Source organism: Rattus rattus, chromosome 1 (genome assembly GCF_011064425.1).
Source record: "Rattus rattus isolate New Zealand chromosome 1, Rrattus_CSIRO_v1, whole genome shotgun sequence".
Taxonomy (NCBI): Eukaryota; Metazoa; Chordata; class Mammalia; order Rodentia; family Muridae; genus Rattus; species Rattus rattus.
Genome location: NC_046154.1, coordinates 100458549 through 100484830, shown reverse-complemented (window position 1 = coordinate 100484830; position 26282 = coordinate 100458549). Strand labels below are relative to the sequence as shown.

The 26282-nt window shown below is 38.5% G+C and overlaps 1 protein-coding gene across 2 annotated transcripts in view; it reads right to left on the bottom strand.

The window, feature by feature from the left end:
- The window catches only part of Tgfbr1 (transforming growth factor beta receptor 1), a 54509-nt gene that overhangs the window by 16953 nt on the left and 11274 nt on the right, over positions 1-26282 (bottom strand). Inside the window, exons 2-4 of one of the 2 annotated variants that reach the window (XM_032904226.1) lie at positions 6952-7191; positions 4446-4688; positions 2643-2873 (exon numbers count right to left, since the gene is read on the bottom strand). In XM_032904226.1, the coding sequence (XP_032760117.1) occupies positions 2643-2873; positions 4446-4688; positions 6952-7191 (714 nt within the window). The remainder of the gene's footprint in view (positions 1-2642; positions 2874-4445; positions 4689-6951; positions 7192-26282) is intronic. The other variant, XM_032904234.1, reaches the window with a different exon arrangement.

Here is a 26282-nt window from a genome sequence, read left to right as displayed (position 1 = left end):
ACCAACCAGAGCTTCCAGGGACTAAATCACTACCAAAAGACTATACATGGACTAACCTAGGGCTCCAACTGCATATGCAGCAGAGAATAGCCTTGTTGGGGCACCAGGGGAAGGGGAAGCCCTTGGTCCTGCCAAGGTTGGACCCCCAGTGGAAGGGAATATGGGGGGGGGCAATAAGGGGGATGTATAGGGGGATGTATAGGGGGAATACCTGTATGGGGGGAAGGAGAGGGGCAAGGGAGGAAGAGGGGAGGGAGTGGGGGTTTATGGACAGGAAATCGGGAACGGGAATAACGTTTGAAATGTAAGTAAGGAAATATATCTAATAAATTTTTAAAAAGAGAACTATAAATTAGGAGAAAAAAAAAGAAAAGAAAAAGTGGGGGGACTCCTCAGTAGTACACCTGACATTAGAAAAAGGGAAGGATGCCTACTGTCTCTCTCACCACAATGGCCACAAATGACAGTTATTGTGAATTTTGTTGCTGGTTTCTTTTAATAGTTTTATGTGCATTGGTGTTTTGCTTGCATGTGTGTCTGTTTGAAGGTGTCAGAACCCTGGTGCTGGAGTTATAAACAGTGGTGAGCTGCCACCTGAGTGCTAGGAACTGGACCCAGGACCTCTGGAAGAACAGCCAGTGCTCTAAACCTCTGAGCCATCTCTTCAGACCCTCGCAATTTGTTTTTAATAGGAAAGCAGGAAATACATTTATCCTGGTTAGGATAACAAAAGTTGGGTCACAATGCAAGCCCCCACAGCTGTCAGAAGAGGAACTGTGGCATTAAGGTATTAAGAGAAACCATGGAGAAGAAGCGGTGTCTAGGGTCACTGCTGGCAGCCACCCTGCAGCTTCCTTTCTTCTTAAGCACGCGCTGCTGTGACCCCATCTCATACTTTCACTGCACTGCAGTGATCATGTGGCTCCGGCAGCAAGGCAATTTAGGAGAAACCACTTCTCAGGTTTACTTGCCCTTCCTTACAGAACTGAGGAAGTGTTTTACTGGCTGGGTCAAAACAGAATACATGCTAACAAGTTATTTTTACTCTTCTCAAAAATAAGGCCATTTGTCATTGATATTCTGTTGTGCTTGCAGACAGAAACCTAGTGTAACTGTCCTCAGAGGCTCCACCCAGCAGCCAATGGAAAGAGATGCAGAGACCAACAGCCAAACATTAGATGCAGCTCAGTGAGTCTTACGGAAGAGTTGGGAGAAGGATTGAAGGACCAGAAGGGGACAGAGACTCCACAGAAAGACCAACAGAGTCAACTAACCTGGGTCGTTGGGGACTCCCAGACACTGAATCACCAACCAAAGAGTGAACATGGGTGGACCAAGGCCCACTGAACATATGTAGCAGAAGAGCAGTTTGGTCCCCAACAATAGAAGAGAGGGCTCTCTGAATATGCTGCCTGCCTGCCTGTGGATCCCTTTCCCCTAAATGGACTGAGTGCCTTGTCTGGCCTCAGTGGAAGAGGATGTGCCTAGTCCTGCAGCAACCTGGTGATGGGGAGGGGAGGGATGTTGTTATCTAGAGGGGAGCTCTCCCTTCTCAAAGGAAAAGGGAGGGAGGAATGGGGACAGGTTCTACATGAGGAGGTACTGGGAGGAGAGAGGGAGCTGATATTGGGACATAAATTAATAAAAAACAAATAAGGCCATTGTGAGTAGAGATACAGTGTAGGTAAAGCACCTGTCTACTATGTACATGGAATCACAGAACAACTGGGGAAGGCTAGTCTGTACTGAGATGTCCTACTAACCTAGCACCAGGCCTATACTGAGATGTCCTACTAACCCCAGTACTGGGGGAGGAAAGGAAGAACTAAACTATGCTGCTAATTTGTCCTGTAAACCAAAGCAGTGGGGGTGTGGAGGGGAGCTGGTCTATACTAAGATGTCTTCCTGGTCTCACCTCAAATTCTGAACAACCAAAGTTTATAGTATTTTCCTTCTATCTTATGATTACACTCAATTAATGGCCAGATTTAAAATAGCAAAAGCATAAAGACATTAGGTCTTTTCTAATTTAAAAATTAATAAAAAAATTTAGAAATCCACTGTCATGGGCCTGCAAGATGGCTCAGTGAGTTAAGATACTTGCTGCCAGTGTAACCCCTGGAAACCACACGATAGAAGGAAGACTCCATAAGTGGTCCTCTGATTTCTGTATGTGCACTGTGCCACACTAAACAATATTTAAAATATTTGTCATGAATAAATCTTAACAGTAACCTATTTCTAAAAGACTGTATTTGACCTAATTGATTTTACATTATTACAAATATCTGTTTTTCACCAAAGTTTTTCCAGACTTTGATATACTCCACTAAGAATGGGGCTGCTAAGATGGCTCACATTTCCAGCATCCATGTAAATCCAGGTGTGGGAGTACACACCTGTAGTCCCAGTGCTGGGCAAGTGGATCCTGATCCTGACTCTAGCAAATCAGTCTAGACAAACAGACGCATTCCAGGTTCAGGGAGAACCTATCTCAAAAATTAGGTGGAGAGTGATTGTAGAAGATACCCAGCATCCCTGCACAAGTACGTGTGTGTGCGCGCGCGCGCACACACACACACACACACACACACACACACACACACACACACACACACACAAAGAAAGAAAACATCACTGACCTTTGTTGTCTGCTGCTATAAACCCCAGGATATTTTCATGGCGTAACATTACAGTCTGATAAATCTCTGCCTCTCGGAACCATGAACGTTCTTCTCTAGAAGAGAATATCTTCACAGCAACTTCTTCTCCCCGCCATTTGCCTCGCCAAACTTCTCCAAACCGACCTTTGCCAATACTTTCTTGTAGCACAATGGTCCTTGCAATTGTTCTTTGAACAAGCAGTGGTAAACCTAAATACAGAAATAAGAACAGCACAAATGATCAACAGTCTGTGTCTCATCTGTGACAACCCACAGTGGAGACCCAGAGGCAGCTGGTACTGCTCCTTAACCTTTGCCTTGTTGGAGAGACAGACTACAAATTTTGGGATTTGCCTTTCCAATCCCAAAAGTGAAAAAAAGAAAAAGAAAAGTAAATACTGAAAAAGAATCCAGAGACACCTGCGTAGAGATTTGGGGACGTAAACTGAATTTTCCTTTAAGGGTCAAGACAAAGGGGAGAGAATGAAGATGATGGCTGTGGAGGAGAGATTCAGCAAAGGCAGATGAAAGAAAGGAACTAGGTATCTTTTGGGTACCAGTCTCATTAATGAGGATATGAATGGCAGTGGAAGAAAAGGTAAGTTGTCACCAGAAGATAAATGTTTCTGAAGACAAAAAGGACAAAAAGACAGAAGTCCAAAGAGGAAATACGGACTGAAAGTCTTAGAGCATGTATCAGAGTCTAGACCTGTTGATTACTAGCCACACATCAAATTCCAAAATTGTTTTTATGATTTATTTATGTATTTTATGCATATGGGCATTTTGTCTATATGCACATCTACACACCAGAAGAGGGTACTGAATCCCAAGACTAGTTACAGACAGTGTGAGCTAACATGTGGGTGTTTCAAACTGAACTCGGAAACTCTGGAAGAGCAGCAGTGTTCTTAACCACTGAGCCATCTCTCCAGTCCCCAAATTATAAAACTTACAGTATTATGCTAAAATCTATCTCAGGATGATCCTAGCAATCAGCCAGTCTATTTCTGTCCACAAAAATCAACAAACAAAACTGAGGAAAGCAAACATCATAGCACATTCACTAATAGGACTACTATTTTTGTTCCTTTGTTTTAGATTTTCCTTTAAATGTAAAAAGGTACTAGAAATGCAAAGTTTAATTTTAAACAATAAACTGGACTGGTCTGATCACTCAGTGGGTGAAGGAGCATGCCATAACCAAGCCTAGTTTGTTTCCCAGGATCCATACAGTGGGAAGAGAGAACTGACTCCTATAAATTGTTCTCTGATTTCCACATGTATACTGTGGTTGGCAGGCATGTGTGTGCAAATGCATGCACGTATGCATGCGCGTGCACACACACACAAATTTTTGTTAAAACAACAATTTCATATCATGTTAAAAAGGCAAATCAGCTTCCAAATTCTAAGAGAACAGTCTTCGAGCTGCAGAATGGTAGCCGCATCTCTATCATGATAAGAATGCTGTCCTACTTTCTACCTCCCGACTCAAGAAAAGCAAATATCATTCTAGAGGGGAGGATGCTTGGAAGTTTATATAACTGTGGAAGTGACTTACTTGCTTCAATGGTGAATCCAAGTTCCAATTTATCTACACTAAAGTATCCAGTCAGATAGACAGCAAGCTCAACAATTTTCATTAGGCCGCAGTCTGGTATAGCATTCATACTCTTCCAAAGTTTTAACAATTTAAGCCAAATGCCCTAACCAACTAATTAAGTAAAATAGCAAAATAGACATATTAAGACTTAAGAAAAAGATAAACAATAACATTACCTGATCCAGACCCTGATGTTGTCATATCATAAATTAAATCTTTTAAGGTGGTGCCCTCTGAAATGAAAGGGCGATCTAGTGAGGGATCCTCTTCATTTGGCACACGGTGGTGAATGACAGTGCGGTTATGGCAGATATAGACCATCAGCATAAGTGCAATGCAGACGAAGCAGACTGGACCAGCAATGACAGCTGCCAGCTCCACAGGACCGAGGCCAGCTGACTGCTTTTCTGAAAAAGGTCCTCAAATGAAATAAACATCAAGAGAAACAAAACACTGTAGGTGGCACTCACATTTCCCAAATCCTCCATATTTTCCCAAGCGTCCACTACTATCACTTAGTCAGAGCCCCGTCACACAGGGCTCAAGGCAGGATCAAACTCCCCTCTGTCTGGCCTCCCTCTCACTCTTCCTGGGCGTCCCTGGACCATCTTCTCATTCCTCGTTGAGTGCATCAGCTGACCACCATCCTAGACCTCCTTCCCTGCTTGTCACTTCAGGTAAACTAGAAATGGAACCAACTATTTGAAACAACTTCCAATAACTCATTTTTTTTTTTATAAATTTTCTTCATATTCCAAGTCTACTGCAGGCTTATAGCAGAGGGAAAATATATAACTATAGTTAATAAGGTTTTACAAAATATCAGCTTCCTTGTGATCCTTCAAAGGCTCATACTTTAGTGTATACATTTCCACCAACTTTTTAAAGCATAAAGACTTCCTCTGTTTACTCTTGTTTTTTACTCTATTTATACATTTTTAAACCTTTCCCTCTCTTATTGTGAGACAGGGTTTTAGCACATAGTTTGTCCAGGCTGGCCTCAAACCTGGGATTCTTCACCCTCTGCCTGACAGCACGGAGATCGTTTTTAAAATAGTTTGTGTATGCATATTCTTTCTAGACTATTTTTTGCCAACTGCATTTTTAATTACATTTATTTTCTTATAATCTCTAAATAAATTAACATTTACCATTTCAAAAACACATTAATATGTTTAAATGTGTCAACAATTAAAGAAAAGAAGGCCAGGAATTTAAAAGAGGAAATGGAGAGGATATATGAAAGGGTTTGGAGGGAGAAATGGAAAGGGAGAACATGATATTATAATCTCAAATATAGTATTTAAAAATTATACTAATAATAATTTTGGCACTTACCAAACTTTACTTAGTTTACTTGGTTCACTGCTCCCTGCCAATTTTTTTTTCATTTTTGACATCATCATTTAGATTAATTTATCATATAAAACTCTCTTTCTAGCAATATTCTTTCAGGAAGAATCTTAAATCCTTAATCCTTATACACTGTAAACTTAATTAGATATCTGAAGACAACTGTTAACCTTTGTATAAGAAAAGTCTTTCTAAAAGGCTTACTTTTTTGGGTGATAACCAATATATAATATTCTACTGCCCTCTGATACTGGAATAAAGTAGAAAATCTGAACACTTTCCTCCTTTTTTGGTAATCAGTCTTAAATGCACTAAGGCTTTTTCCCCATAAAAATTCTACTGGACCAGCAAGACAGCTTGTGGGAAAAGATGCCTGCTACCAAGTCTGATAACCGGACTTCAATCCACAGGAACCAAAGGAGAGTGTATACACACACACACACACACACACACACACACACACACACACACACACACACACACACACACACACACACACTGCAGAAATTACTCACAGTTTTGGCCTGTAAGCAGTATTCATTCTTCCATTAAATCTGCTAGTATTAATATAGGTTTTCTCCCATTTTATATTCCTTTGACTATTAAAATAAGAATTCAAGACTTGAGAGAAAGTGGAAAATTTCCATTTAATTCATTAAGTTTTAAATTACTAGCTATACCAGAACCCTTTATTATTATTTTATGTGTATGGGTATTTTGCCTATATGTATGTTTGTGCACCATATCCATGACTGGTGCTTGAGGTCAGAAGTGGGCATTAGATCCCATGAACTGGAGTCACCACATGAATGCTGGGAATTGAACCTAGGTCCTCTGAAAGAGGATCTTTTTAAAAAAGTATTAAATATTAATTTATACTTACAGATCATAGTGTAACATAATACAAAATGTTAGACTGTTTAGACTGTTTGGTGCACTCGATTTCTGCCCATTAAAAGGCTGTTCATTGGGTTGCCTTAAGATGTAAGTATACCATACGAGAAATGAGAAATTCACTCTGAGAACAAGGCAAGGAAAACCCTAACAACATGTTACCCTATGAGATTCTAGAATTCACTTTGAAGAGGCTACCATTGCAGGCATAGCAGATCTCACTGAGAGTCTCTGGGCACTGCTTTCTCTAACACATACCCAGGAGTCAGGCTCCTGGCTACTCATAAATACAAGGCAACTCTCTGCCTCTACCCTCAACAAGTCAGGCTTGACAATTTCTGTAAACACTTGCAGTTCTAAATTTGTAGGCAGTCTAGAAGCTTTTCTTTTAGCATCTTGGAGGAAGGAAGGAAGGGTGCTAATACAACAACTTACCTGTAGTTGGGAGTTCTATTTTATTGCAGTGATCCTGATTACAGCAATACGTAACTGCCCCTGTTTTTGAAGATGGTGCACAAACAAATGGCCTGTCTCGGGGAATTAGGTCGATTTCAGCTATACACATGCTATTGTGTATAACTTTGTCTGTGGTCTCAGTGACTGAGACAAAGCAGAGACCATCTGTCTCACAGGTAAAATTGTCCTTTGTACAGAGGTGGCAGAAACACTGTAATGCTAGAGAAAGAGAATAAGGTTTTATTAGAAAAAAAGAGTACCAAGGTTAAGTTTAAAAGTTCAATATTCACACCACTACTACGTTTCAATTATTATAACAATTTATGCACTGTTCAAATAACAAACATATTATTCATAGAATGTCCAAGAATTACACATATATACAGGCCAGGGTGATTTGGTGAAATTTTGACGTAGCCTCCCCCACCCACCAAAATTTGCCTCCTAGAAAAATTTTCCACAAAATTTCATCTGCCCTCCCATTTGAAACACAAACAAAGTTATACTTGTTCCTAATACTAAATTATACAAACACACACACACACACACACACACACACACACACACACCCCTCTACACAGCAATGTGTGAATATAGTGTCACAAATTTACTACAGGTTGGAAACACCATTTCAGTGGATTTGTGGTAATGAAATAATAGAAACATTCATATTGAGCCACAGATTTTCTATTCATCCTGTGCAACCCCTAAGACATGTATCTTTCCGCTGGTATAGGGAAGATTATTCCAGCAACAATTTATATATTCTAGCCATATGGAACATGGCTATATGCCCACTGTATCTATTAGATCTTAAGACTCAACTCTAGGAATGACCTCTTTATGGAAGTGTCTGCTGTCACCAACATCTTCTGTCATACTTACCCATACTCTCTAATGGGGTTAAGTGCTTCCCCCAAAAGTATACACAGCTTACCAGAAATGCTGATTTTATTATTTTCTCCCCTAAGAAAATAGAAGCTTTTTGAATTCAGAGACCCATATCCATCCTGGAAATCCACCATATATGGTTCTATACCTATCAGGAGTATTCAAAAGTTCTTGCTGAATAAACAACACAATAGGTAATCCAATTACTCACTGGCAAAGGAAAAAACCAGTTAGGAGGAATGGCCAAAAATGATGAGACCAGGAAGGTTCATTATATCTAGAAAAAGAGTAGTGAGGCAGACAGCAGCCCAGAAGAAAGCAATCTTCCTAAATGGCTAGTGCAAGGAAGTTTACTTTGCAGGCTGAGCTAAACAACCCAGCATATTCACAAGAATAGCATATCTTCAGAACTGTCCTTGACTGGACGTGAGTGCCGAGCCTCAGGGATATGCGCTCTGATAAGAATGTTCCTGTATGTGTAAGGCTTTGGGTCACACAGTCCCAATTTGACCAGATAACAATATGATTCACAGAAAAGATCTATTATTTTTTGTCGGAATGGAGGCAGTTAAGTTCTTACTTAGCTTAGCTGTTATGCAGACTGTAAATCTTTGGATTGTGATAGCCAATCTAGATCAACTTGATCAGGTTGAAAACTACCTAGGAAGTTTGTAAAGCACTCCTTTGAGGCACTTCTGGGGAGGTTTTGGGTGGAGGAAGAGGGACCGGCACTGAATGTGAGTGTTACCATCCTACATTCTAGGAATCTTGATGTGTGTGTGTGTGTGTGTGTGTGAGAGAGAGAGAGAGAGAGAGAGAGAGAGAGAGAGAGAGAGAGAGAGAGAGAGAGAGAGAAACAGAGAAACAGAGAGACAGAGAGACAGAGACACACAGAGAGAGACAAAGAGACCCATTTAAGATGTTCTGCCATGCCCTTCCCAACTTGATAACTGAAACCTCTAAAACTCTGACTAAGCCCTTCCTTAAAGACTAAGGATAACAATCCTTAATTTGCTTCTGTCAGATACTTTGTCACAGCATGAAAAGTCTAACTAATATAATGGCTGGTGACTGATCCTCAGTAAAACCCTGGACACCTACCAAGGCCCAAGTGGGTTTCACTTGTTAGCAGAGCTTTGTACATGCCGCTGCTGAGAGAATGAAGGGTCCTACTCCACTGAGAGAGATCTAGAAAACTGCCCCTGTTCTCTGCCAAACTACAGCCCAGGTACCTTTCAGCTTTGTCAAACTTAAGCTCTATCTTTTCACTGTAGTACCTTGTATCCATGACTGTAACAGCCCTGAGTCCTCTTAGTGGCAAAGGGAAACAGCCTCCACCAAAGGCCTGGAGTTCCTTCCCTTTGGGGAAGGCAAAAAGGAATGGATCTCAAGATGTGCCAGAGTGAATCAAAGGCAGAAAGTTTATTCAGGCAGAAATTCATCTAGGAAAAGAATGGTACACCTCCAAAATTATAAATGTTGAGCCTCTTGAAGCATTTTTACTGTTCATGAGATGCAATCTACCAGGCTTAAAGATTAAGCAAATCTTAAAAATTAAGTTTAAAAAATCAAATATATGAACTAGATTGCATCTTTCTATTAACTTAGGGAACTACCTTTTTGAATTTTTGACCTTATGATGCTTGACAAACACAGTACCACAAAGTACTGAACTACATATCCTGGAGCCTTTTTGCATTTTCAAAACCTTGAGACACAGACTCTGTAAGTGGCCAAGGTAGTCCTCCAAGTGTAGTGGTATTACAGGCCTACCCAACCCTACCACCACCCCACTCCACAGGGAACCATGAAAGCAGGCTAGGAATTCCCTTCTCTAAGTGACATAAGGTGGTTTCATTAGGTTTAGGAAACACCCAAGCTCTAAGTGAGCTGTTTGTTATCTGGAGCACCTTGCTTGAGACGATTTTAGAAAAAAAGTACTCTCTGAGGCAATTCTGAGTTCATCAAATTACGTCTCTGACTTCTTTCCCTTCTCACACCTTTGTGAGTCCTTCTACCAGATCATCACAGCTGAGGGTGTGTGTGTTGTTTGGGAACCCTGAACTCACTTGATGGTTAGACTCTTAACTCAGGAACACAGGTTCTTTTTAAGCTTGAAGAGGTCTCTGCTGCAGTCAGCACACTTGCCTACTACCTTAACAGACTGATACAGTTTTATTGTGACCATTATAAAAATGATATGCACTTGCCACACAACCTGCTGAATGACCTCAATCTCAAAAACTTACATAAGCTGTCTTCTGACCTCCACTATGTTCACTTCCTTACACATAAATCATAATGGTAAATTAAAGGAATATTTATTTCTTCCTAGAGTTCAGTCACTTGACTTAACTCTACCCAAGTATGAAGGGAATTCAAGAAAAATAAAGAGACAGAACATTGTTAAAAAGAGATAAGTATGATGCTGATTTTGGCAAAGAGATTTAGCTCTCTCTGCCTCAAATTCCACCTCTTCAAGATCCTATTCAGACAAAGATCCTTTCCACAAGTGATCTTAGCCCCTCCCCTTCTGATTACTGGGGTTAGTTTCATTTGTTCCCACATACCTCTGCGTACTTTGACGATGAATGCAAATCTGTCTACATAGTTTGTTGTTAGTGTCTCTCCTTACTTTAGGAAGGGCCATGTTTAGCTACTTTGCTTTACTCTGGACCTCTAGATAGTATCAGAAAAATACATTTGCCAAATGGTTGCCCAAACAAGAGGTCACGAACATCAAGGAGAGAAATGCAGTCTATGAGTCACGCACACATTTTCATCCCACAGATAATCTATCAACAATGATAAACACACTGGGTCCTGAGTAACCATCATCTATCTCCACAAGCATCACAAAGCTTTCACTGCTGCTTCTACAGTTACGTGAAAAGCACATCCGGTCAAGTGTCCTTGTGGCACAGTTTACAATATGTATAAAATAAAAACATACAAGTAACACGGAAAGCACAGGAGTACAGCACAATGTAAACCTGGTAGAGTTGAATTAGCCAGTGCCCTGAGTCCATGCAAGCCTTACACAAATCCTTTCTTTGTAGGACACCTTGCAAATGTTCACTAGCAGTATATATAGCTGTGATATTCAACACACTCTTTGTTCTAACCTCCAACAATTGATTTGGAACACTATTAAATGCGAGCCACATTTTCCAGTAAACAAAACACCTCTTTAAAACTGATATCTGAGGACTGCTTGCTAGCAAGTGTTTTGGTTAAGTATGAGATCTCACTATCCTGAACTTCCCAACAAGCCCTGAGGTCATTAATCCTCTCTTGAACGTTACTGATGAGAGCGGCCACTTGCAGCATTTATTATCATAGCAGTTAGAACCGTGAAACAGAAATAAAAATAGAATCAGACCTAAGTTCATCTTATTTCTACAATAAAATAGAAACACCAATTGTCACACCAAACAATTGTATTAATTTGTATTGTTATTTGTAGTTTCCTTTGATGCTAATTTACAGACTTAATTTATAATTGTAAATAAACCCAAAACATTAAGTTTTATGTTTTCTAGTTTCATGTCTACAATTTAAAGAACAGTGTGAAAAATATTTTTTGCACTTTCATTTCAAAGAGGTCTACATATGATGACGTTTTAAAAAAGCCAATGCTGAAGAGCTTCTCTTTCAACAAGAAAGGTCACCGGACAATATAAACATCATATAACACAATGCTTATCCAGGCAAGGCCTTATCTCTTGAGGGAATTTTAAAATTCCATTTTTCCAGTCTAAATCAGATGACTGAATACAGGACTGCTATTATATGACGTACTGGCTGGTTTTGTGTGTCAACTTGACACAAGCTAAAGTCATCACAGAGAAAGGAGCCTCGGTTGAGGAAATGCCTCCATGAGATCAAGCTGTAAGACATTTTCTCAATTAGTGATCAATGGGAGAGTGCCCACCTAGCCCATTGTGGGTAGTGCCATCCCTGGGCTAGTTGTCCTCAGTTCTTTAAGAACAAGCCAGGGGAAGCAAGCCAGTAAGCAGCACTCCTCCAAGGCCTCTGACTCCAGGTTTTAGCCCTGCTTAAGTTTCTGTTCTAACTTTCTCCAATGATGGATTGTGATCTGGAAATGTAAGCTGAATAAACCCTTTACTCCCCAACTTGCATTTTGGCCTTAGTGTTTTGTCTCAGTAATAAAAACCCTGACCGAGACATATGACATAGTAAAATCGTTTATGTAAATTAAAACAGAAACAGATTCTCATGGAAATACGTCTTAATTTTTATTTCTTACAAGTTGAAGTCTGTAAGCTAAGTGTGGTAGTGCATATTTGTAATTCTAGTGCTTAGAATGCAGAGGCAGGAGGATCCAAAATTCCAAAGGAGCCTGAGTTACATACACAGTAAGACTGTGTCTTCAAAAAAAGAAAAATCAAGGGTTAGGGATGTAGTTAGTGGTAATGCAGTTGTGTAGCATGTGCAAGACCTTGGGTTCAAAACCTAGCACTTTACCTCCCCCTAAGATTATAACCAACTTTATTATTACATAGATCCAGGCTATCTCATTCCCCTTTTGAATTTTATTTTTTTTCTTTCCTGTGTATGTTTCAATGTCTGTGTGTGCGTACACTATGTGTATATGGGTGCCTGTGGAGGCCAGAAGAGAGGATTATAGGTTGTTGTGCACACCTGATATGGGTACTGGGAGGAGAACTCAGTCCTCTGAAGGAATAGCAGGTGTTCTTAACCAGTGAGCATCTCTCCAGCCTCTACCTCTCTTCTCTTTTATTAAAATAGGGCTTTGGCCTGGCAACTCCCAAAATTGTCCTTTCACCTCTACTCACACACAGTGATACACATGTACTTATACACCCCCGCAGTACACACAAATAATTTTTTTACATAAAAGTTGGGACTGGCAAAATACTCAATGGCTTTTTGCCACTTTCCACCAAGCCTGGGGACCTGAGTTTGATCACCAGAACCCAAATGGTAGAAAGAAAAAACTGACTTAAGTTGTCCTCTGACTTACACACATGGGCAGAGGTACATTTTTTCTTTTAAGTACCATATCCCAAATAAAAATGTAATTAAAATTTTTTGAATTAGACTAGGTCTTAGTTTCAATCTTTAAATATTTTAAATTAGTATACAAAGTAATGGATGTTACTACATTTTCACACATATGTATCATTACACTATACTGCAATTTGCCCCGTCCTCTCATCACCTTTCCCTTTACAAATAGTCTCTTTTTATGTCTTATGTATTTCATTACATTCTCAAGTAAGATCCTTCCCATCCCGACAGTTTCTGTTCTAGATCTATCACACACACACAGTTAACTCCAGGTCTCATGTGAGAGGAAAAAGCACCTGCCATTCTGTGTCTAGCTTACTCATTTAACATGATTTACAGTTCTATCCATATCCTAAACAGATACTGCTGAACAAAACCCCACGCTACACATGGACTATGTTTTGTGCATTTATCTGCTGATGGACATCTAAGTGGGTTACATTCCCTGGCTGTTATGAACAGTGCAGCTATAAACATGAGTGTTCAAGTATGTAAATGCATTTTTTAAAAGTAGCAGTTTCTCTTTATCCCTGACTAGCTCTCAAATGAATGACACATTATAAAATTTATTTAATTAGCTTTACAACACAATAACCTGTCAGTCATTGATATATTCTAATCCTCTAAACTAATCTAGTTACCTTCCAGCTAAAATCCCTGAGATACTTCCACTTTAGTATTGGTCTGGTTCTGGGTTTTAGGTGATTTTCCATAGTATCTCTCTAGACTTCTTCGTAGTAGCAAGTCCCCCCTCTTCTTAACACTCCCCGGACCCCTTTACCTGGCTGTAAAAGCCCAGACCAATTGTGCAACTATTGGCTGATTTTATTGACAAGTCAGAGAATAAATGGAGAGCAATGTTTATACAAAATTGAAATAGGAGATTCTTTTTTTTTTTGGTTCTTTTTTTCGGAGCTGGGGACCGAACCCAGGGCCTTGCGCTTCCTAGGCAAGCGCTCTACCACTGAGCTAAATCCCCAACCCCGAAATAGGAGATTCTTAGAATAAGCATTACAATGCCATGTCCAGATTGTGACAAGATATGGTAGCAGAGAAACCAGCATTTGAATAATACAAAAATAATTTTACACAGTACACAATAACATTATGCCTACACAAGTATCTCTACTATCCTGCCTAGTTTTATGTCAACGTTTACGTTGACACAAGCTAGAGCCATAGAGAAGAGAGCCTCAACTGAGAAAAAGCCTCTATAAGGCACTGATTCCCACAATGACTGATGTGGGAAGGCTTAGCCCATTGTGGGTGGGGCACCCCTGGGCTGGTGGTTCTAACTTCTAGAAGCAAGCAGGCTGAGCAAGCCACGTGGAGCAAGCCGGTAAGTAGCACTCCTCCACAATCTCCACATTAGCTCCTGCCTCCAGTTTCCTGACCTATTTTGAGTTCCTGTCTGACTTACTTGAATGAACAACGATTTAAAAGCACAGAATTCTTGCACGTGCCCCACCCCCGGCAACTTGCTTTTGGTTGTAGTGTTTTATCACAGCAATAGTAACCCTACCTAAGACAAAAACTGGTACCAGAAGTGGGGTTCTAAAGGAACAGAAGTATTAAGAATGAATATTTTAAGTATCTGAAATAGGCTCAGATACTTAATTTCAGTGACCCAACACAAGTCACTGAAGCTCTCCTGGAGTTCAGAGAGTATTGAAAACCCATGGTATGAACTAGTTTACAAACTTAAACTTGATTATCCTGATTCACCAATTGTGAGAGGTAACAGATTTGGTGACTCTATATAAAATTTTTGACAAACTGTGGAAAAATAAGGAAAATTATGATGTTGGATGGTTGTTCCTAGGATCTCTTGATTAAATTGGCAAAAAAAAAAGAATGAGCCCCTTGATAAAACTAACCAACTTCTAGCATATCAGAATACAGTGAAAGATAGCAATGGACTCTGATAAAATTGATATGTTCCAGATGTGCATAAACAATCTAAATGTTTCTAAGTGTATCCTGGAAGAGAATCTTTTCTCTAGCAGCCCCAGAGCTCAAGTTGCAGAAAATCAAACTGAAATGTTGGCTAAATTACAGAGAAAATTCAAGCCCCAGACTCAGAGGACATCAACAATTAAAGTGCATTAATTGGTAGAAAATAGGATGGGAATGTATGGAAGGACCCTATTCAAGCTGAACTTAACTCTCAGATTCTCGGAGATTTATCTCACCTGAGGAAGCAGTCTCTCGACCCTCAGCAGAAGACATACTCCCATCTCCATCTCCTAAAATATTGCCTTTTTCCACATTTGACTGAGGAAATTAATCCTTCATTGTCTGCTAAACCAGTCGTGACTTTCTCTGAAGGATATACCAGCACATCTGTGCTAAAATACAAAGTCCTTTGTACATTTACCCAGGGATAGTATAGCTGGATCATGCAGCAGTTCTATTTTCATGTTTTGTTTTGTTTTGTTTTTTGAGTTTGTGTTTGTTTGAGGAATTTACACACTGACTCCCATAGTGGTTACACTAACCTACACTTGAAAAGCACTGAATGAGAAGGGTTTCCATTTCTTCACATTCTTGCCACCATTTATTGTTATTTGGTTTCCTGATGGTAGCAGTTCTGACTGGAGTGAGACAGAAACTCAAAAAGCAGTTCCAATGTGCATTTCCTATATCATATAGCTAAAAACGTTGAGTATTGTCTTAAGTATTTATTGGCCTCTTGTATATTTTCTTTTGACAACTATCTGTTCATTCAATAGCCTGCCTATTAGGTGATTTTTTGGGGGGGAGGGGGTTGATTTTTTGAAGCTCTTTGTATATTTTAAATATCAGACTACTGTTTGATACATAGTACCCCCCACTCCCCATTTTGTAGGCTCTGTCTGCTCTACTGATTGTAGCCTTTGCTGTACAGAAGCTTTTAATTTCATGTATTCCCACTTATTAATTCTTGTATTACTTCCTGTGCATGAATCTATCACAGAAAGTTCCTGACTATGTGTGTGTATATGATGGTTAGTACTGACTGTCAACTTGACAGGATCTAGTGTCTCCTATGAGACAAGCCTCTGGGCATGCCTGTGAGGGATTATCTGTAAATGTCTGAAAAGGACTACCTGTACACGCTAATAAGGTGGGAACACCCAGCCTAAGTGTGAATGGCACATGGGGTCCCAAACTGCAACTGAACACAGGCATTCATCACTCTTAACTTGACTCTAGTACAACTTGGCCAACTGCCTCAAGCTCCTGAGGTGCCATGACTTCCCTGACATGATAAACTACACCCTCAAGCTTTCTCCCTTATTTCTGTACAGATATTTTACTACAGCAAGAGAAATGTACCTAATACAATCTGTATCTTGAAGTGTTTTACTGGTTTTCCTCCAACAGTTTCAGGAGTTACAATCTCTAGTCTGAACTGACTTTATAGATGTCATTTGTTAAAGCTTTTCCATATTTGTAAACCTTTATTTACAAATGTTACTATGTATATTTACATCTGTGTCCACTTATTCTACTCCAGGGTCTCATCCCATGATCCTGTGTCAGTACTATACAGCTTCTATTATGGCTATGCAGTATTTTACAGCTGACATTGACTCTCCAGCACTACTCTTTCTGCTAAGGACTGCTTTTGCTATTTGGGAGTCTTCTGTAGTTCTATATGAAAAACTTAAGAAATGGTTATAGCTTTAGAAAATAACATGCCATTGAAGGACTATCACTTGATGGAGATTGTTCTGAAATTGTACATCACTTTTGGTAAAATTGCCATTTTCACAATATTAATACTGTTAATCGGTTAGTGTGGGATGTCTTTCTCCTTTTGTTTATTCTGGGTCTTTAATCTCACTAGTTAGGCTTATTCTTGTGTGGTTTTTGTTTGTTAACGCTATTATGAATGGAACTTCTTGCTGGATTTCTTTCTCAGCATGTTTGTTATAGATATGTAGAAAAGATACTGTCTTGTTTTTGTATGTTAATTTTGCATCCTGTTGCTTGGTTAAGTGTTTATCTGGTCTAAGTTACTTAATGAAGTCTGAAGGATATTTTAAAATAAAAGATCATATGGTATGAAATAAGTTAGTTCCACCTCTTTTCCTACTTATTTCCCTTTATATTGCTCTAGCAGAGAGAGTAGACACTCTTGTCTTGCTCCTGATTTTAGAGGACATGCCTATATATAGATGTATTATATAGCCTTTGTTATATTCTGGTACGTACTTAATTACAGTTTCTTCAAGGCTATTGTCATGAAGGGATACTGAAGTCTGCAGAAGGCCTTTGCTGTATCTATTGAGAAGATCATGTGATTTTTGTTCTCATATCTATGTATTATATTTACAGATTTCCATAGGCTAAACCAATATTGTAATCCTGGAAAAAAGTCAACTTACTCATGGTATACAATCTTAATGTATTCTTAATTTGGGTCTATAAGAATTTATCCAAGTTTTTTTTCATATATCCATCAGAAAAATCTATCAAAGAATGGGTGTTGCAAGGTTCCTTCCATTTCTGTCTTATGGAAAAGTTTGAGAAGCACTGGTATTAGTTCTTCTTTAGAGGTTTGCTAGAATTTGATTGTGACTTTCTAGTCTTGGGCTTCTTTGTTGAGACTTTAGTGTTACTTTGATCTTATTGCTTATTATGGGTCTCTTAAGTTGTTTATATCCTTTTAATTTTGATGGCACTATGTCAATGAACATATATCCATTTCTTCTAGATTTTTAGAGCATATATTTTTCAAAAGTATCCCCTAGAAAGCCTCTGGATTTCACTGGATAATACTCCCTTTTACATCTCTTATTAATTTGGATCACTTCTTTTATTGAGTTTGGCTACAAGTTTATCAATTTTTATTTTTATTTAAAAACCAGCTCTTTGGGCAGGGAACAATGGCTGGAATGTAAATAAATAAAAGAATTAATTAAAAACAAACAAAAAACCCAGCTCTTCAACTGACTATATGCAGTGCTCATTTAATCCTCATTTCATTAACTTCTGCTTTGATATTTATTATTTATTTATTTATTTATTTATTTATTTATTTATTTATTTATTTATTTTTGCTGTCTACTCCTCTAGATTGAACTGTTCTACTGAGACTTTGAGGTATACCATGAAATAGAAAAGATAGGAAGAAAAGCTTTACAAGATATGCAAGTCAGAACTTGGAGAATGTATATAATGTGCTGAACCAGTAAAGATGGGAAAGGCATACTAATGGGTTTTCCTCAGTGGCAGGAGTTCATCTTTAGTTGTTGAATCCCAAATACTCTAAGATAATCAAACTCAAAAATGGTTCAAGAATAACCATAAAGGTTTAACAACAAAATCAACATAATTCCATTTCCAAACTAGCTCATCTCAGTAATATCAAGTCAGACACTGTAGGATAACACATATTAAACTAATTATATAAATATACAGATATATATGAATAAAAACATGCTAAGAGCAACTCCATTTATCAAAACAACAAAATATATTTTCCAAATGATGTGCTTAAATTTATACTTAAGAATCCTAGATTGATACAACTTTATAAAACTCAAAGATTCGGTTCTGTCATTTATAAAGAAATCAAGTTAAGAGATCCATAATGATTAATAGCAATTATTCTACTCAGGTTATACAGATAGATATGAATCCCCTCTGGATAATCATCATGAATATGAATGACTTCCAGTACCCATGTAAAAGTCTGGTATGATGGCACATGCCTGCAATCCTAACACTTGAGGAGGAGGAGCATGAAAATCTCTGGAACTTGTAGGCCAGTCAGTGTTCCCAAATTGGTGCACTTCAAGTTCAATGAGAAACCCTGTCTCAAAAAAAAGGTGAAAAACAATTGAAGAGGATACCCAATACTGACCTCTGGCATGTGCACACACAGACACATACACATGAAAAACTCAACTGTGGCTCAACTGGACAGCTTTCCTTAATCCTGAGATTTTGTTACTGAATGCAAAGATATTAAAAAAAAAAAACTCAATGTTTAGTACCTTCCTACTATACTTTCCAACTTGGCATTTGATCCAATTACAGATGGTTGTGAGCCACCATGTGGTTGCTGGGAATTGAACTCATGACCTCTGGAAAACAGCCAATGCTCTTAACCATTAAGCCATCTCTCCAGCCCCGTCTGGGCTGTTCTTTAAGGTACTAAATCTTCTTCAAATCAACCTCCTTAGGGTGACCCTGCAGCAAGAATGGCAACAAGAAGCTTGGTAAAATGCAGTCATATAATGTGAAATAAAAAAATCTCTGGTCTATAAAATATTTTACCTCCAAATGTAGTTTTAGAATAAAAATCTAGCTTTTTATTCTAGGAAATTGCCATTTACTTCTACCACTTTCAAATAATTTAAGCATTATTTATCATTTTAAATCACATCTCATTACAGAATTCTCAGCCATTTGTTTTTCCATAAGACTTATTTTCTTTAAGGCTCCATGAAATTAGCTAACACAGTATTAATTAATAATAGAGAAAGGGTCACTAAGAACAGGCTATTCAAGTACAAGAGGAGATAATAGAAGGGAGTACGGTCTTCCTTTAAGTTCAAAAGGAGATAAATTATACTAGTACCAGATAAAGATCTACTTATCAGGTTTGGGAAATTTGACAACAGCTCTCAAAGAATGAACTGTATTAATGACAACATATTAGTGTCACTTGAATATAAACTTACAGAATCAAAAAGTTAAAGTAGGAACAGAAAGTTACTCTGGCCATGGAGATAAACCCTCACTCAACAGACAACTTTCTACCAGTGGCATAACCCCCACCACACACACACACTAATAAATTTAAAGGATGAAATAAGTAACATCAGCTTCCAAGGAAAGGACTGGGTGACTAGAAGATGAATAGAAGAAAACTTTAACACATACAATTTGAAAGATGTATTTACTTCCAAAAGATGGAATGTATTATACCTAATGATGTTGAAAAAAAAATAAGAGGCTTCTCTATGTTCCACCCTTTTTTCTATATTTCCTTTACATCTCTATATCAGCTTATTCTCTGTAGAAAGTAGTTTCTTCATTCCAATTTCAAACTTTTGTTCACTCTGGAAAGTAATTTGCACACACACACACACACACACACACACACACACACACACACACACACACACACACACCCCACAGAGCCTTTAAACAGTTATCTTTTAATCCAGGCCATTCTGTAGAATTTAGTCTAAGGAGATGAGAAAAATGTACACACATACATGTCCACCCATAATTATGACTGAGAAACCTGTATGGATGACAATGCAGTGAGAACCTCAAGTATGACACAGGCACAGAAGAGTGATTTTACCAGCATGTTTAAGGACAGGAAACAATCATGTTAAAATAATGTTATTACTGCAGAAAGAGAACAGGAAGTAAAGCTCCATGTGGCATAATTACAGTTCTGCCAAGTTTTCATTAGTTTTGTTTTACACTTCTGAGTCTGGGTATGCATGAAGCAGGCTGGTGTAGCCAGCATGGCATCAGAGTCCAAGAAGAAACAGGAAAGTTCTGTTTCTGAGGTGAGTGATGAAACAATGTATAAATTTCTTATTTTCTCCCAAACACTTTACTGGGCAGATTTCAATTTGATTAGTTGGCATTATAAGAACATAATTGTTGAGCATACGGAAATCAGAAACAAAAGACTTACACTGAATCCTACCTCTACTAGACAGCCACAAAGTAAATCTAAAAAAGTCACTTTATTTTGAGCCTAAATTTTTCGACTTATGCTATGTAACAGTATTAATTACAGAAGTCTGAGAGTTAAATGTAGAGTTGGATGTTAAATATCAGCACAGTGCTCAAAGAACTTAATAATCCAAATTTGTTAAGCAACCATTCAAAAATATTCTTTAGAGCAACTACTTCATGCTGCAACCCATTTTAGAAATTACACAAATAATCAGCTAATCTTTATATAGCTCTAAGAGGCAATATTGACACAGAGCACAATATAAACTGTAGGCCCCAAAACAGTGGACATTCACAAGAGCTATTATCTTGTCGTTTGTGGTATTTTTTAGTAACATCTGAACCAAGCTGGCAAAAGAACTTTACTGTGGAAGCACAGAGGGTATCTACAGGTAATATAGCCTCACTTACAACCCAAATTCACAATAGGTGCTAGGAGTACCTTTATATAAAACACTCACGACTAGTAAGTTCATACTAGAACTTGTTGGCTATGAAAGGTTTACACTGATTCTAGTCTATTATTTTACAGATGACAAAATGGTAAAGTCCTAAGAGCTACATCAACAAATTCATATTTATTTTAGAAAAAAAAATGACAAAACCTAAAGTGTTCTGACTGAACACTGATGCATAAGTTGAAGGGCTCCATGTTTTCTCTCTGGGAAACAAGAACAGCTGCAGGGTCACCATGCCTTAACTGTGTGGGGATGTAATATACTACCCTGGACTACAGGGTAAGAGATATATAATATAATCTTATATAATATAATATATAATATATATATATAATATAATAATATATATATATATAATATAATCTTAATAATATATGTAAGAGATAACTGAAGTTGAAGATGGAAGCAGTAACCACCTTCCAGAACTGTCTTTGACTTAGGAAATAACACCTGGGCCAGCGTGTATAACCCATGCAGAGAGAAAACAGTGCTCAGAGGATGTGGAGAGTAAGACTCTTGCCTTCTAGATTACCACATGGAGAACTAAACACATCATTGGTTAATGCCATGCAAAGTACAGAGAGTGTATAGAGAAGAAAAAGCTCTGAAAAAAGATGCCCACACTGAATATGAAGAAAGTTAAAGAAAGGAAAACCACTTGGGAGAGATGACACAAGAACAGACAGTTTAGACAATGTACACAAACAAAAAACCCAGATAAAACCACATTCATTTTTTTTAAAAGCTATTAGCAAATTTCATAATAAAACAAACTTGGAAGGGTTAAGGATATACCTCAGTGGATAAAGCCTAGCATAAAAGAAGCTCAGGGTTCTGTTCCTAGCATTACATACAGGAGCATGGCAGCTCATCATATATTTCAATGGGAAAGGTAAAACAAGAAACTTCTAAAATCATGGGGGTGGGGGGCAGCAGTCTGTATACAGAAAGATAAATCACATTGATTTAGAATGCACCAACTTCCCTGTACCTCACCTAGGCAGCACAGTAAGACTGGCCCTAGTCCAGGGGGCACAGGTAAGTCAGCCCCCAAGGGTGAGAGCTCAGGAGGGTTGGCCCCCACTCATCTGTCTGTCCTGAGGTTGCATGGGGTAGAGATGATGCCCTCTCTCCTTTTACCCCTCACCACCTGTGACAATCGGAAGAACTGGCCCTGAGGTCATGAGAGAGGTGAGCTGGCCTTGCCCCTAACTGGCCACAGCACTTAAGAGAGAGAGCCCTGCACCTTGTCTTGGCATCACAGGAGAGCTGGCCCTGAGGGAGAGGGTACAGGTAAGCTTTCCCAGAGGGTGAGAATCCAGTTCACAGGCTGCAGCCCTTGAGAGAATGGGCCCCACAGCTGGACTGAGTAGCACAGTGGAGCTGGCTCTAGAAGCTTGGGTGGGGGTGAGTTGGCCCTAAGGGCATAAGCACAAGAGAACTGACCCTGCCTCCTGCTGATGGCAGCATTGGGGTGGCTTCCCTGGAGTGGTGCTGGAGAGCTTGCCCTGGTAGTGTGAATAAGGGAGAGCCATTGGGCTGACCAACTTAGCTACCACTCAGGCCCAGATCTAGGGTTCTGAAATGGGCCACCCTAAAATTTATATCATCTGCAAATGGTTGGGATAAGTTCCAAAGCCTCGAGAGCTATGACCCAGAACAATAAGATAACAGGGAGGAGTTCCAATGAGGACCCAATATTGATGGTATTACAGAAGCCAGAGATATCAAACCAGACCAATGATTCATAACAATGGACATTTGTAAGTGAAGATATGTGGACAGAGGGGTACACCGTGGGATCCACCTAAACACTACAGCTTCCAAGGTGAGATGTTTTCTATACCTTGTTTGTTGTTGTTTTTTGGTGGTAGTGGTGGTGGTGGTGGTAGTGGTGGTGTGTGTGTGTGTGTGTGTGTGTGTGTGTGTGTGTGTGTGTGTGTGTGTGTGTGTGTGTGTGTGTGTGTGTGTGTTATTTGGGGTGTAAATTGCAAGAGTGAAGGGCAGATTAGGGGACAGGGAAATGAATGGGACTGGAGTACATCTACTTACAAAGAATCAATAAAGTTTAAAATAAATAAATAAAATGCACTGACCTTAGAAAGAACTAAAGTTAAAATATATTGGGGACTAGAAAGATTGCCCAATGGTTAAGAGCACTGACTACTCTTCCAGAGGACCTGGGTTCAATTCCCAAAACTTATATGGCGACTCAGAACTGTCTGTGACTCCAAGATCTGACATCCTCACATACAGACATACATACAGGCAAAACACCAATGCACATAAAATAAACATAAATTAACTTTTTTATCTATCTATCTATTCCATTCTCCTTTCTATCCTTTTTAAATCTTTTTTAAAATTTACCAAATATCTATTTTAATGTTTAACAAAAAACAATTTATTAGCTTATGATCAAATCTCTTTTTTCCTGCACTTCTATTTTCTTTGCATTTACCAAAATGTTCTATCTGCAGCCTGATCTTTGAACTTCTTGCCTTCCAATCTTCCTTTAGGCATTACTTTATCAGAACTACCAGCTTTGCTATGGAGGGGACACATTCATTTCTAGACTTCTGTAACTACATTTCCCTTAAGAAAAGGATTATTGAGAAAATATAAAATTTCCAAGTAAACACATTTATCTGGCATTTATTTATTTATTTATTTATTGGTTATTGTTAATTTCTAATCAGAGTATTCTTTGTAGATCTCTGAATGGTAAACTTCCTGGAAAATCCAGAAGTATTCTGAAAGAATGCTATTTATGATTACACAATTGGAATTCATTAATTCTTTATTCTGTAATTTGAATCCTGCTTTTCTTTATCTACAGTTGTTTTATGTCTTATATTTTAACAGTTTTAGTCATATATACATATCTTAGTAGCTATATAAAGAGTAATAAGAGATGCACTTAGGGAATGGTATCTCTTAACATAAAACACCTCTTACCTAAGGCTGTGCAGCTTGACCGTTATTTTGTCTGGCATTAATCTTATTTTAGCTACCTTTTCTTGTTATCAGATTTGCCTTCTACTTATATTCTTTTGATGGCATTTTAAGGATTTTTGGGGGTAGGAGAAGCAGGTAGATTTGCAGTCCTCTTTGTGCATTAATACAATCTAAGAAATTTTTCAAAAAGAAAATAACCTTTCAGATTTATTAAGTATTCACAGGCTTAAATTTGCCCTGTAATTAGATTTTTTAAGGCACATACGTACAATTTATAGTGTTAAGTAATTCTCTATGACTTTTAATAAAAAAAAAAAGCACTCCCAAGTCAACTCTTTGCAGTCCCTGCTCAACTGAAGCAAATTCATTCTACCCTTGATTGATTCTCTCTGTATTTTAGCTTTACTTAACTCCCATTTATTTGCAGAGTGAAAATTTTATTGAACTTAGCAAAAACAGATGGTAGGAATGGTTTAGAAAGCTTAAAAATTCAGTAAATGACAACACAAGCCTGTATATTGTAGCCTTCTCTCATCTGAAATGTTCTACCTCAGCAAACAAAGTATAAAAGCAAGCAGCTACGGTTCTTCCTACAAGAACATAACAAACTAAGCCATGCATCTTAGGGTTTTACTGCTATGAACAGATACCATGACCAGGGCAACTCTTATAAAGACAACAACATTTAATTGGGGCTGGCTTACAGGTTCTATACTCTTTTAGCCACTGAATCATGGACTCTAGTAGGGTAAGGAAGTAACCACCTCATGGAAACTGAACTCCTTTAGGGTTTGCCCCTTAAGCCTAAACTATGTGTATAGCTTCCAACTGCTGCTAACAAGTAGTTACTGAAGAAAGCCCGCAGTAGTGGGAGAAACAAAGACCTGCTAGGGTCAGAGAAATGAAGGCCTTCATATCACTTGGAGGAGTAAAGATACAACACAGAAGATTCTTCTTACAGAATTGTGACAGTTATATACAAGTCAACAATTATTAAGCTCTAGTTATGCTTTAGGATACGTAGATCACATGTGATTACACCCATCTGTTCTGTGAGACTTGTTTTCCCAGTTCCAGGAACTCCAAGCTAAACTAGAAGAAAGCATCCAGCTGCATAGGTAGACTTTTTCCTCAGGGCACTCACTCTATTTGCAAAGCACCCCTAATTCTGATATTTCTGCCTGATGCCTACTCCCTCCCCACCAACCTTTTTCGTTCTTTCCATTTCCCATCACAAAATAAAGGCAAGCTGGATTTGACTCTATCTCAGCACTCAAGAGGCTTAGCCAGGTGGATCTCTGTGAGTTCAAGGCCAGAGTGGTCTATCTAACAAGTTCCAGACTGACTGACTGTCACAAAAAAAGTGAAGTGACAGATGAGATCTAATTAAACCATTTAATTGGCCTTGTTCATTTAGTAAAAAGATACCATGTAAGACACAATGGTGATCACTGAGTGTGAGAGAACAATAAACGATAGACAAGAAGGACCACAAAACAGGACAAAGAAAGCAAAATAATAGGGAGGGATTATTTCTTCATAAGAAAGCAATCCATAAACCAGGCCTGGTGGCTTATAGGTTCCAGCTACTTGAAATAGTAGGACCACAAGTTCAAAGCCAGGCTGGGCAACTGAATAAGACCCTGTTTTTACCAAAATTAAAAAAACAAACAACGACAAAACAGTTTTTAGAAAGGGTTAAGCATAGATACATCTTAGCTGGGGGTGGGGGTGGGGATACCTGAAAAGCAGTGCCAGAGCACTTGCCTATCATGAGCGAAGCACTAGGTTCAATTCACAGTACAGAAAGAAGAAAGAAACTCACCACGCCATGCTTTGTCTTTAGTCATTTGTCAATACCAGGACCTGTTCTGTGAACCTGTGTGAAGCTTTCAGAGTATCTTTCCTCACTGAGGAACACAAGCAAATTTTTTTCCCAAATATAAAATTAGATAAAATAACCAAAACTATTTTAACTTGTTTATTTTGGTAAAAATAATTACATATAATTACTGTTGAAGGAAATCTACAATAGAACATCTTGATGTTTTCTTTAAATCTGTTGCATTCTGAATAACAAAATTAAAATGTCAGTTTCTCAATTGGAGAATACTCAAATCAACAGCCATGTGCTAAACAAAAAGACTCAATTAGAGCACATTACAGTTCAATTTGGAAATGAATAAATCAAGCAAAAACCACACACACACACACACACACACACACACACACACACACACACGAAAAGCC